This window comes from Numenius arquata, chromosome 1 (genome assembly GCF_964106895.1).
Source record: "Numenius arquata chromosome 1, bNumArq3.hap1.1, whole genome shotgun sequence".
Lineage (NCBI taxonomy): Eukaryota > Metazoa > Chordata > Aves > Charadriiformes > Scolopacidae > Numenius > Numenius arquata.
This window is the reverse complement of record NC_133576.1, coordinates 114,017,529-114,032,215: the sequence shown is the minus strand read 5'-3', so window position 1 is coordinate 114,032,215 and position 14,687 is coordinate 114,017,529. Positions and strand designations below refer to the sequence as shown.

Sequence of the window (14,687 nt, the reverse complement as noted above, 5' to 3'; positions counted from 1 at the left end):
GACTAGATGATCTGAAAGGTCCCTTCCAACCCAGGTAATTCTACAATTCTATGATCTTTGCAAAAGTTTTATACAAAATAGCGACAAATACCATATCTGTTGAGCAAAAGTAAGAAGTGAACATCTGGCTTCAGTTCCCAGGGCAGGTGTGATTTCAAGCAACCACAGCACAAGCTCCTGGGACTTCCCAGCTGGGTTCCTTGGCAATCCCACCCTCCCAGCAGGGACAGAAGATCCCCCTCTGTTCTGGTTTGATCCTCTGTCTCTGATGGGCAGTGATCACCAGCTGTGCCTAGTCAAGCCTCAATATGCCTTACATTTGTCCCTTCCCCCTGCGAAGTGAATTAATTACCAGCCAGCAGGGACCGATCTGTGAATACCATCAGGCTCTTTTCATTAAAGTTTTTGTCTTCTACACATCTGTGCAGCTGAAGGTCATGGGGAGATGGGGAAGAAAAGTGCCTTGTTCTTTATGTAGAAGGAAACCCTGTCTTCTGTAAATCAATCAGCTATTTTGATTACCAACCGTTTGGAGTACCGCAGGCAGCTAAGTAAACATTCTGGGAATTACTGGGGACCAAAGGGTAAATTGGCATGTAAATAAAAGGAGTCACAGATTTCAAATGAAGAATACATTTTCCTTAGCATGGTAGTGTACAGAAGAGGAATTTCTTAAGGGCAAATTCCATAGAGCAAAGGCATTTTGTCACTAGTTTTTATACTTCTACAAGTAAAAAAAAAAATCATCAGTTCAAGAGTTAGAACATATATTTTACATTAGTGCGAAGCCAGTGAACTTTTTTATTTGAAAATCTCAGTGTGTGTGTGTGTGTAGCAGGCAGAGGGAATTCAACAAAGACAGACGGGATGGTAAACAATTCTTCTTCACAGAACGTTTTTCACTTAAGAAGACTGAAGGAAAGTGTGTTTAAACACGTGTCTCCCTGACACCAGCTGTTCAAATTATTTCCATGTCTTCAAGCAGCCTGGCTTGTAAGCATTGTCTTTTGGGTACCCTGCCGAGTGGCTTGCCACATTGCTCTAGTGGGAACAGAATTTTCACAAAGGGCTCCCAGTATATATTCCCATGTTAGAAAGCATTCAAATAGGGTTCGTTATTTTCATGGGGATTGAATAAAAATATAAATAAATACTGTGGGATAGGTTTCAACCCTATTCAAACATTTGAAAACATATATTAAACATATCTGATATCCTATTACATTAATTGTGAACTGTAATTAACTTCAGTGATTTTAAAATGCATACATTTTATTCATTAAGAAGTGGTGATTTTAGATTTTTCCACATTTTATGAAGTTTAACAGTATTCTGTCTCCTTTAGAAACTCCCCAGAAAGCTTTTTATTTAGGAACAATTCTTATAAAATTAATTGAGAAAGTTTTCCTTGAATGATAGTAGGAATTCGTAATGAAAAATCATTTAAAATAAAGTGAGGAGAAAGGGGAGAATAAAGATTAACAAACTCCCTTTTAAAATAGAAATAAAACCCAGTTACTTACCCTTGGTCGCGTGCCCTTATTCGACTATGAGTTAAAATCTTGTCATAGTGAGCAGAAGCAGCTGCTTGTTCAAAAGCAGACAATAAAAAAGTGGAAAAGGTGAATAAGAAAAAGATCTTCATCTTTAGTCCTCTGTTGCTTCTGGCAAGTCTAGAAGAGAGAACTGGCAAAGGGTCTGGAGAGCTGACAACTTATATACATGTTGGAAGGTGGTGGGAGGGAACCACAGGATCAACCTGAAACTTTGTACCACCCTCCTTAGAACAGCAGCTTTCACTTCCAGCTTCAGTAATCTAAATTAGTACCATACATTAACCATATAAACCATTTTTTTTAATCCCCAATTGACTAATTTCTTCCGTATTACAGAGGGTTTAGCATTTTATTCTGCTGACACAACAGCAAAGAAAGTTTGGGAAGCTCAGACTTTGACTTATGGTTTGGTATTTATAGCACTGAAGCATCCAGAGGTCGTGATCATTGCGTGTGGTTTTGTTCAAACCCAGAGGAAGACGTTGTCTGTTCCCATAAGAACTGCACTGCTCTCCTTTGTTCTCCACGTCCTCACAGTTATCAGCTACGAGCTGCTTAACTAGTGAAGCTGATGAAAGCTCCAAACAATACCATTGTCGATAATCTGGAATAGTATTTTTGTCCTGACAAAAAAAAAAAAAGCTGTATTAACACACATTCTGATTATGAAGCAGTTACACAATCAAATGCAGTATTAGCTTAAATATTAATTTTAATTCTCATAATAACAGTTGCTATTACATAATGCTTTTATTCATAGCTTTATGTAATCATATAAAAATCACTATCTGAAAATTTAAAGACACAACTTTTTATACTTATTAGTCAGTCCTTAGGAGCCTCTTGTGAAGTAAATGGAAAACATAATTCCAAGTTGTAAATTAGGGGACTGAGGCAGAAGGGTGAAGTGACAAACTCAAGCCTCCAGTGAAGCGACAGTCTTAAGGTTCCAGGGACAGTGTTTGGACTGCAAATCTGGACACCTGCAATTTTCATGTCAAGGACAAAATTCTGCCATTTATATTGAAGTGTTTACATATGAATACCATTTCAAAGTATAATCTATAGATCATTTCTATAGATCTTTATGAAAGTAAGGTGGGTCATAATGGCAGTACTTTGATGTAGTTTCTTTCTCCAAACCAGAGCGACTAGTGAGGTCAATAACTGGAAATGGATGCAGTGTTGGACTGACACACCTGGGAACAACCTGTCATTATAGAACAGACACTAATAGGGCATGTAGAGACAATGACTATTTCCTATGTGTTGTCATAGGTAAAGGTTCTAACTAGGAATAGGTATATAGACATTTTTTGGTTAAGGTCATGTCTTACATAACCATAGCACTTCATGGTTTCTAAGGTTAAGAGCAGGGACACTTGGTTAAATGGTAGATGGACTTCTTTTTTACTGCCACTTGTACTGCAAATGACTCAAGATAGCTCATGGAAGTATCAGCATCTCTAGAGTCACTGTGTGAACTCAGTAAAACTCCATGCCTGAAACCATCCCTGTCAGATCAGCTGACGGAGGTGATGAGTCAACCCTGTCATATAATATTACAAGTTTTGGGAGAAAGGCCTGCAGTGACAGGACGAGGGGCAATGGTTTTAAGATGGAGAAGGGGAGATTTAGATTGGATATTAGGAAAAAGTTCTTTACAACGAGGGTGGTGGAACACGGGAAGAGGTTGCCCAGGGAGGTGGTTGAGGCTCCTTCCCTTGAGATATTCAAGGTGAAGCTCGACGAGGCCCTGGGCAACCTGGTCTAGTTGGGGGTGTCCCTGCTGACTGCAGGGAGGTCGGACTAGATGACCTTTGGAGGTCCCTTCCGGCCTGGACCGATCTATGAATCTATGACTCTATAACATCACTGCTGTGCTCCTTCTATTCCTCTCAGAGCTTTTTGTCTCTTCCTGGTCTTCGCAGCACAAAATACATCAAGAAATATCACCTTTTATCTATGATGTTTCAAGCTGCTAATTGGCCTCAGTTGATTACCATTTGCAGTTCTCAATCTACAGATGAAAAAGATCAGAATATATTCTGTTAAAGTAACTTGACAAACTTCAGAAAGTCCCAGAGTTATTCCAGTGACCTGTATTCTCAGGAGTGCCTCCCTCCAGAGTCTCTCAACTCCCAGCATAGCTCATGTTCTTCACTTCTACACTTCACCACATAGCATCAAAAAATGAGTAGAAATTAATGCTTCTGCATGTGCTGAGCTCCTGTTGTTTACAGAGCTCATAACCACCATGGTTAAAGAAGGAGCAATCTGAGAAGGACAAGTGTTTCTATTGCCAAATTTTTTCAGTTTTCTGATTAGTGACCCAATATGAAATCACAGACAACGCTGCCTAGAGTACAGTAGGCTATAATTTTTAAACAGGTAGTTCTTATTAATAATACCTTACTCTTCTCTGTTTCCACTTGTCGTTAATTGTGATAGGAGCTGGACATAACAGGAACAAGGAGAGAGCCTAAGAACATTCAGCTTCCCACTTTCATACAATAAAGTTATAAAACTCGCCTTTCCACTCCAGAGGTACAGAAGAAAAGATCTGAAGGATTTTTATATGTCAAACTAAATATCAAACATAGTGGCAGAGGTAGTAGGGCAGCACAGAAACTGGTGATGAAGAAATATGTAAATATAAAGTCATATTAATTAAGCAAACTAAAGAATAATCAACATTAAAACTTACAGCAGCCCTGGTGACATTATTGTATTTAATGAGACAAATGTTAGTGAAAAATAGTCAATGCAGATATAAAGTTCACTGAAATAAAATAGCATAAGGAAAAGAATAATGATCACAAGCTTGAATTTCTGAAAAATCTCTAAATCACTGTATCAGGTGTTCTGGTGAGTGCTGTAAAAATTCACAGGTCCTAAAATGGATAAATCTCATCTTTAACTGGAAATAATATTCTTGAAAATAATCAACCAAATGGAAATTGCACAAACTTATAATTTAAAAACTTCCAGTAAAAAAACCAACCAAACAAACAAAACCAAAACCAAACAACCAAATAAAAAAACAGCAAAAAAAATCAAGAAGAAAAAACAGTCCAACTACATGAATCCTGTTCCTCATTTATGTTCATGTTAGCTTGTATATAAAAACAAATAGTGAAGACGGGCTCTGTTTTGCCTGTGATATAACAGCATGATATAATTTTCTAATTTTCCAGCTAAAATACTTCTCTGCTTAACCAACACTTAGCTCACTTGTGCTCGTTACTACTTCATTTATTTAAATTTTTTTCTTTATTAAGGAAAGTGTATACTCCATCTGAGTTTTTTTCTTCCTTTGGCTAAATACTTTATGCAATATTATACTTCCTATGGGATGTGATGTTGAAATTCTAATTATAAATGTTGAAAATCTAGTTATAAAATGCTTTAAAACACCTCATGGATATGAATTATTATTGTAGTAAAAGGACTTTTTACTATCCAGAACAACAGAAGAATACCCAAAGAAATACTTGGAAGAAGTATAGACCAAGTGCTGACTTTCATCTTCCAGGAAATGTAAATAGTGTCAAGAAGAAAAATCTAAGGTATCTGCTAGTCTGAAATGTTTCTTGTATTTCTCTAGAGACCTCTAGTGGAGAGAACTCTGTAAAAGTCGTCTTTACAAAGCTAAATTAAGTGTTTACACTAAGAACTTATTGTATGACAAAGCAATTTGTTTTACTGTTTCAAAAGAGGATTAGTTTAATTATATATGCAAGAATCCTTGCATTCAAATATTTAGGGATTTGAATAAGCGCCTTTACATGAAACTAAGTAACAGATGCATTGATCTATTAGTCACTTGTGGCCAATTCTGCTGATGATATGCAGACATTTAGCAAATAAAAATGGAAGGAAATTAAAGTTTTTTCAAATATTCCATTCCTAGTTAAAACCTACGGATGTTACAGGCCATTTAGTTATTTGCAAAGTGTTTAATGTTTTATACATATTCTGCTTCTTTATTTTATAACTACTTTATGTGCTTACTTTCTGTTGTGTGAGTGTGTCTGTGTGGAAAAGCGCAAATAGGCAAGAGTTTTAAGATTAAAAGAAAGGATCCCTCTATCCTGCAGTTGTTGTTTGAATCCTTAGTTTTCTTTGGAAATCTTGATTCAGCAAATTTGGGATTTTTGTCATGAACTTCACTTAGATCAGCAATTTGCATCTGGAGTAACTTTCAGTGTCTCTTCTTAAAAACTGGTTTGTTTTTAGGAATGCCATTGATAGGTACTAGAGGAACCCAAGCAACTCATTGTCCTTTCGGGCAAACTAAGAGGTTGACAGTAACATGTGTATGAAATATTGTGATTGTAAGTGCAAGGTGATATACCTTAGAAATTAAGTGTTTAGTTGTAAAAGAGTTCTCTGCCAGTCAGAGCTGGGGTGCGTGGTGTCTCTGCATAACTGCCTTAACAGGAGTGTTGTAAGGGAGCTGCAGTCAGCGAAAAAATGTTGAATACCTGGTGGTTTACTGCAACACCACTTAGGAACCCCATAAAATAAAACACGAAAAAGCCATATAAAAAGTCTGTTTCCTTGAGAGCATCTAGCAGACAACCACTGGGGGTAAAGATGTAAAGCATAATCAATTTAATTCAGTAAGAATTTGTACCTTCTGGAGATTTAGATTATAGATTTAAAAAAATACAGGTCATGGTGAGCCTGGCTACCAACACAAACTACCAATGGAAGGGCGTTCCCCTGGTGTAGTGAAGGACCCAGCAATGCTTAAATCAGATGCAGCCTGGTTTCCAGACAAAGTTATAGAATATGTGGGGAGTTTAAATATCAAATAGAGGGAAGAGGGCTTGATGTTTACATGGATATACAGAAATCCAGAGCTACAATGTAAATACCTAATAATATAAATATAATTTTGATAGTGATAGTGATAGTGATGATAATAATAATAATAATAATAATAATAATGCCTTAAGGGAAAGTTTGTAAAGGAATAAAATCAAGCTTGGTTTGACTGAGGGCAAGATCCAAAATGTTAAGTGTGTTTACAAGGGGATGGATTATCACCAAAATATTCACCACAGGATTTCTCATGTAACTGTCTGGCAGATATTTGCTGCTGGCAGCTCTCTGTTTCCTTCCATTATCTATTTTAGTGAAAATGAATTGATATACAACTATCACCACAAACAAGAAATAGAAATAAGCCTCAAGGAAGTAACTAGGAAAGACTTGATGGCGGGTCCTGTGAAAAGGATGAGCATGAGCGTATGGATGGATAATCATAGCCAGTCTCATTGCGATATTAATGTAAAATAGTCCAAGAAGGCTCCTGGTTTTTGACTCCGCTATCACCAATATTTAGGTGTTAATAAATTTCCTTAATTTACCAACCTATTTTCTGTCACATCATGGTTTTACTTTAAGTTATCCTAACCACTTCTGAAACATCATCACCCTGCTCAACTGGTGATTTTTGATGTGATCACTTTTCATACTATGGTTCATATCACCTAAATTTAGCCATCTCAAAGTCATAGCCAACCATCTGGGCTCCCCTTTTATCCCAGATGGAGAGAGGGCAATTCAGATTTTAGATGCGGATGATTTGTGTTCTGTAAGTGCCTCTCTCCTTTAACAGCAGAGCAGATGAGGCAAGTAGTTTGAACTAAACTCCTAACGTCTAGACATCCAAATGTCCCAAGAGAAGAACCCCACCCTTTACATCCTTTGTTGGGTAGTTTGTTTTTTTAGGGAATAAACACTTATAAATAGACTATATTGAGTAAGATTACTTTATAGTACCATATGTTTTCTGGTGATCAGCTGGGTTATTACCTTTTTCCTCTGCTATTTCCCAGCATAATGACTAGCCCCCAGGGCCTCTTGCTGATAGTTTGCCTAAATTTTCACTTCTATTAAGGTCACCCTATTAAGCATAGCTACACCACACCTGCAGGAGCTAATTAATTTTCCTCCTACTGTTGGGTTTATTTATTCAAATGCTTTTAGACTCTTCTCATAAATCTCATTAGATTTCTCACTGCCAAGCTATACAGTTTGAATCTTCTAATGTTTCCCCATTACCCAATTCTTCCAATCATTACGTTGCACTTGTCTGAACTTAGCCTCCCTTGTCAAAAATCTCTCAGCCAACAAGACAAAGCAAAACTGAAAACAAACCTCAACCTGACTGTATTATGATTCAAAAGTAGCCAGTACTAATTCTGCATTAATTTCTCTCTGGTCATGTACTGTAGGACTTAGATAAAGGACTCTGCTCCTAAATATCAATAGTTTCTGTTTTAAAATTTAAATTTCATTTAACACATATTTGCAAATGGTTTTTCTCCTCATATTTCCACTGTTTTTCACTAAGCTTATTCTATTCATTATTCTGTTTTCACAAGCTTCATCAACATATTAAGTAAGGTGTTCAGCAAAGTATTTTCTTATCATTCTTCCCCATGACATCTCCCAATAAATGCATGACATAGAGTGTGTTTGTATATGGGGATTAACTCACCGAAAACATTGCTAAATGGAGAAACACAAAGACGGCTCTAAGACATCTGAATTTGGGAGAGAAGGGAAGGAGAAAGGAAGACTCAAAGTTGTCATTATTATGACTCAAAGTTGGAGATACCAATCCGTACTTTGGCTCCTGCAATATGTAAGGAAACACCCATCCTCGGATGTCCTTGGAAGCTATATTTTAGTGTCCAATTTTAGGCAAGTCAACAGAAGTTGTGAAATCAATCTGATCCCTTGGAAAATGTTATTTTATAGTCACATTCTGATGGAAGAAGAGATATTGTTAATTTTAAAAATATCATGGTATATATTATAAGGGGGGGTTATTACAAAATTATTCTATAATTTTTATGCTTAATGATTAAATTTAAAAGGTAGATACTAGATGTGTTTCTAAACTAAGACTTACAGTATTTAGTATGCCTTTTTTTTTTTTTTCTTTAGGAAACCGTCTTTAATGTTGCTTTGCAAACCCAGGGAAGATTTATTTCTAAGAAATCGCTCACAAGCTTTTTGTAGGATGGACTGAGCCTTCTTATGTATTTTGGGAAAAATGTACAGCCACAAACATCAACATATTCTGCTTTCTCTTTGTCAAAGTAACAGTAGAGGTCTCAACATACGAATTGTTATTTACTGCCAAAGTTATGTGCATATAGCAATATTTTATTAAAAATTACAGTTCATAAATTATATGGTTTTATTCCTCAATCCTGATCTGCATATTCAGCTCAGTTACCCTGAAGAATAAAATAAGCATTAGGCAAATTCCTCGGGAAATGGGAATGTTGATTCCTCATCCAACAGCAGGTGATGCTGTTGCCATAGGCAAACAGTTCTCTTAGAGAATGAACACATTATCTGATAATGCAGCCTGAGATAATATCCACAATATTACCGACTTCTTGTGCTTATACAGCACATGGCAAGCATCAGTGCAACACTGAGATAAGAGCTGAGTGAACCAATCAATAGAAGTTAATAAACAATTCGGCAGCAGTGGAATGTAGTGCATGGTCCCACGGAAGCAGCAAAAGCCTACATTAAGGATGCTGGTGATGTCACCCACTAATATTTCAAGGTTGCCCTGGTATTAGATGGTATGATAGTGAACTACACTGTGTGCCCACAATCTCTGTTCTTTGCTACTTAAAGGAAAAAATAGAGAAAACAAACAAACAAACAAACAAACAAAATCCTCTGAGTAACATCTGGTGCTATCAAGTTTAGTTAACACATGTCCTTGCAAATAATTTTTTTGGTTGAGGTTGAAATGACAGCAAATTGTCAGTAATATGCATTCTAAATGGCCCAATTAAATGCTTATTTACTCTGCTGGAAAGATTTTACAGATTTCAAAGGTCATTTAATCTACTTCAGTGCAGGTGAAAGTTACCACACTTCCAATTAATCAAAAAGCCATTTATTGCAGTGTCTGCGTTATCAAGAACACTAAAGAGGAGTCCCCAGGATATGTATTACAAAATGGTAGCTGTTTATGATGGTTACTGTCAACTTATGGTAAAATCCTAAGATGCTTCTTATTTATAGACTGTGCAATCCTGACTGTCATGGATGATTCTATGATTCTATTCTATGAGTCCTTCCTCTTACAGGTTGGCTTTGTGACCTAGAACATACAGCTTCCAGGGCACGAAACAAAACCATAAGAAAGATACTGGAATTTATCTGGGGGGATCCTTGATGTCCCTTTCAACCTGGTATTCTATGATACCATCATTCTATGATTTCTAAAGCAGATCATATAAATCAACTTGAAGAAAATCAAATTTCTGCCTTCAACTAGATTCCATATAAATTCAGTAAAACCCATTTACAGGAAAAGAGAGTTGCTGTGGTAGATGAATGTGGGTTTCAGATTTAGATTTCAACTCAACAAGTCATATGAGCACACTTATTGCATTTTAGACTTTTCAAAGAATGCACAGTCAGACTTAATCTGTACTATTTGTGTCCAGATGCAGTTTAACATTTGCACAGTTTTATTTTCAGTCCTTTCTGGAATATATGACTTTTCATAGGAGGTGACATCTACTGTAGCTTTTATTATTAAACTGAAACTTGGTTCAGTTTAAAGATCATGACTTCTAAAGTAAAATTACACAAACAGAATCATGCAGGATATAATCTACCTTGACAAATCGGTAGATTTAATGCTGTGAGGTTAGAGAAAACTGATTTTCTCCTTGACGTGGGGAAAGGGTTGAGGAAAAGATTAAGTATATCAGTATCGTATTTTGGAGGGAAAATGAAATCTTTGTGTGTAATGTCAGACACACAATTATTATTTCAGTGGTTCAGTGAGTTACCATAGCAATACAACCCAGTGGCTTTTGAAATACTTTATTTAGCTTAATCACTGAGGGGAGGGGTTATTGTATTCAGAATAAACCTTAATCAAAATGACAGAATCATTTTTTTTTTCCTATAACTACAGTGAACAGTCCATAGCTTCACAAAATATACATATTGCTTACTTACAGATCCATCTTTTGAAATCATCCTCACTTGTACTGCTTAATGCATGAATATATTGTGAAGCACCAAGAGTAAATCGCTTGAGTGGTCACTGTTCATGTTATGAGGACCTTATCTGTGGCTTTGTGTGGTTCCTACCTGTTTTGTGGTGCTTGTAAAACACTAAAACTTATGCTTACATGACACAGCTCATTGCTGTGGGTTGGCGTTGATACTAGTTTCAAACAGCACAAGGTGCAAGAGGCAGTCAGAGCCTTTTAAAGTGACACAGATTACTTGTCTAGTGGGCAGTATTCATTGCAAGCAAGTGTTTCAGTATCAGATAATTTCTTGCTGCAGAAAAGCTGAATTAGTAGGAATTGGGCTGTAGTATTAGCTTTGAGGAGTAAAAGCCATGGAACAAAACAAGCATCTACATCCATAGAAGATCAGATGTGTGGCAAATTAAAAATCAGATTCTTGAAAGTTCACAGAAAGACCTATGTATAAAATTGCTGGGTCATTATGCTGCTGAGCAGACTCGTTGTTTGATTACTTTGGTTCTGAAAAAGAAAGTTTTATAATTTCTCATATCCCCTAAAATAGTAAAGTATAAGCCCAAATATTGTACTATATATCTCGGATGCCGGAAGTATCTTCTTTGGAGATAACTATTGCAAAAGGAAGTGCAATTTTTGTGTGAGGGACAGCTTTTTCCTTTTCAATCATGCATAAAAGTTTATAATAGATCGTTTGAGTGACTGGGTAAATTTATACACTTTGCAGTATAGATAATACCATTATGGTGCTAAAGAATATACTACAGATGGCACAAATCTGGCTGATCATTAAATAAATTTTAAATCCACTGAATATGATGAATTTTGATGAAATTGTAGCTAATAAACTATTAGACACATGGCAACCACCTCTTTAAATAACTAGACTGTGACTTTCTCACTTCAGTGCTGCTGGCTGCTGGGGAGTATTCATATCAGAAAATGTATGTATTATGTGACTGACTGAAGCCATCCAAGCAAATAACCAGTACCTACAGTTTGTATGAAAGTCAGACTTTTGACTGTTTAATGTCAATGATGTTCAAAGGATTAGCTTCTTAGATATTACCAATACAAATCAAAACTTAGAAATAAGTTTATGAATCTAGTTATAACTGAAAGGGACATAGTAAAAATTAACATATTCTACTGACTTTCAACGGTTACTAGACTTGTAAATCACTGAATAACAAACTTTCTAAAAGTGATTTAGTAACTTAGAAGATTCACTCTCACATATGGGAAGAATGCCACCTACAATTCCATGTAACTTTAAATTCTTTTAAAAGTCTGTCCCCAGGATACCTTTGAAAGTGTGAGATATGTCAAAGTCAGCACCAGAGCACCTGAGAGTATGCATGAAGGAAGTTTCACTTTCAGAGACTGGAAGATGATTTTTGGAATGTAGGATGCCCCAATACAGGGTCAAACTTTTGTCACAATAACATAGGAAGCCAAGTATATGATGCAGAAACAACTCTTCAGGAAAAAAGTCTATTTTAGGAAGATTTTAGTTTGAGTTACTCTTTTGTTTTGTTTTGTTTTGTTTTTTTTAATTCCTTTCTTCTCTGCTGAGCTATATAATCTTGATGAGGCCTGAGATATGTAAGGACCTTGATCCAAGAGCAGAAGTGGAGGATACCGTGTGCCTCCCTACCCCGGGAAGTGAGACTGGTGATGGTGGTGAGGGAACTTCTACTGCACAGAGTAGGGAGGCACTCTGACACCAACCATAGCTTCCCCAGCCTCTCTCATGACTTCTGCCTAACACGTGCTGGGACACATTTCTACAGTGTCCTCTTCTTCTCCAAACCAACAAAGCATCCTTCCAGCAGCTCCAGCCCTGCCTGTCACCCAGAAAGGCAAGGACAAAGCACCCTTTTCCACTCTTCCAGTCTGGATGAAACAGGAGTGCCCTCAGGAGCTGTACGTAAAACAGAATATAGGTATTCTGCCTTTCTGCAGCTGATATTTTTAAGTTGATATTAATTTGCTCTCCTGGGCAATTACAGACAATGTCTGAGATTCCTTTTGTGGTTTTTCCAATTCAGTGAGCTTCTGCATTTCTTTCATTTACTCAGCTGATAACTTTAGATCATTGTTGCTTTATATGCATAGACACTGAAGGAAAATGGTCATTGACAGATTAATGATAATGCAGACAGCAATTTCATAGCTTTGATTGCAAAAATAAATGTTTCCCACTACTAATTGATTTTGGCTTCTTTCTGTGTGTCTGAATGTTTTGTTCTACTGATGGATTTTGACTCTCTTATACTTGTGTGTTTTGGTTTTTAGTGTATCAGCATCAGGGAAAGATGCTTGGTTTTCAAAAAGTGCAAATTTTATCTGAAGAGATACAAATAGACCTTCAGCAGTAATGATACAAACACTCTGGATTCCTTACTGGGCAAGTTAGATAGTTAAATAATTATTCTACAATTAAAATACCCTTGGGGTTTTCTTCTTCAAACACAAGTAGGAAAACCCAAGGATTCTGAAGTCTATTACTTCTGAAACAGCATGCAAAAGGTCCTAGTATGAGTGTGCTGATTTTATCTGTCTATATTTAAAATTTCAACTGGAAAAATACATTATTGGCAAAGAGGTGGTAATGAGTAGAAAAGACAAGGACATAAAATAATTGCTATTTAGAGCTGCATTGACGGACTGTTGTGACAAGTCTGGATAAGAACAGGAAAATATATTTTTTGGAAGGCACAAAAATTTAGACAATTTTGATGACTTTAGTGTTTGATATGGAAAAAGGATAATCACGGTTTTCAGAGGAAAAAAAAAGTAGCATTAATCTCAGCTAGTTTTAGACATTTAAAGTTAGATATCTAAATCCCCTGGGTTTTTTACATTTAACGGAGTGAAATATGCCTCTCCAGAGATTCTAATTTAGCTTGGGAAGTATAATGCTCTAATAATACCTCTCTTCTTGTAGCGAGGTGGGTGTCTGTCTCTTTTCCCAAGTAACAAGCGATAGGACAAGAGGAAATGGCCTCAAGTTGCGCCAGGGGAGGTTTAAATTGGATATTAGGAAAAGTTTCTTCACAGAAAGGATTAACAAGCATTGGAACAGGCTGCCCAGGGTGGTGGTTGAGTCACCATCCTTGGAGGCATTGAAAAGACACGTAGATGTGGCACTTAGGGCCAGGGTTTAGTGGTGGACTTGGCAGTGTTTGGTTTACAGTTGAGCTCAATGATCTTGGAGGTCTTTTCCAACCTAAACAACTCTATGATTCTTTCCACAGAGTACAAAAGAAGACTAAGGTGACCTTTAACTTTTAATTAATTAAATTAGGGTGCATGAACATAACTTTGAATACTCTACAATCAAATAAATGATGGTGAAAACACTGAGTGGTAAACTGATATTATAAGGCATGAGAAAGTGTGCTAACAGGAAATCCAAAACCAAGATTTTGGAAGTAAGAAAAAAAACACTATGGGAAGAAAACTTGAAATTTTTTGTCATCTTGGACTCTTTTCTGAAATAAGAAAGAATAAATGGTACTAAACTCCTGCTCTTTTCAGCCAATTAACAGGTGAAATATAACCCCAATAAAAATTTAGATTGTTTTTAACTATCGGGCAATGAATTTTATAGTGATAGCATTGTAGGTATATAGTGCAAAATGTACCCTGACAAATACTTCATGTGAGCTGTAAAACTGCAGAAAAACCTTTTTTATTTTTTTTTCCAAATTAGCAGAAAATAGCACTTGAGTATTTAATGCCTACTCCAGTTCTCATTCAAAATAATGAGAATGTTTTATCTTCCAGGAAGTCCAGAATTGTTCACTTAAACATTAATTTACAATCTGTTTGTTTAAAGTGTAAGGCTACAGCATAGACTCTTCCATTGAACTGAGAGTAGAAAGGAGGAGGTCATGAATGAGTCCCGGTTACTGTGTTGATGGCCTTCCATCTGCAACTGGTTTTTACAGTTGTCAGTTTTCAGAAGTCAGATGTATTTGTCACATACCTCTGTTTGTCACAGGAAATGAATACAGAAATATTTATCAAATTCTGCTGTAATGACTCTTTACACTTACATGAATTA

General features: G+C 36.4%; 1 protein-coding gene across 6 annotated transcripts in view; it reads right to left on the bottom strand.

The window, feature by feature from the left end:
- The window catches only part of POSTN (periostin), a 36,650-nt gene extending 34,561 nt beyond the window's left edge, over positions 1-2,089 (bottom strand). For 3 of the 6 annotated variants that reach the window (XM_074159462.1, XM_074159437.1, XM_074159454.1), the window contains exon 1: positions 1,524-1,685. In XM_074159462.1, coding sequence (XP_074015563.1) covers positions 1,524-1,645 — 122 coding nt within the window. In that variant the 5' untranslated portion in view covers positions 1,646-1,685. Of the gene's footprint in view, positions 1-1,523 lie in introns of all 6 variants that reach the window. The other 3 variants (XM_074159481.1, XM_074159473.1, XM_074159445.1) reach the window with 3 other exon arrangements.
- Positions 2,090-14,687: the final 12,598 nt, after the last annotated feature.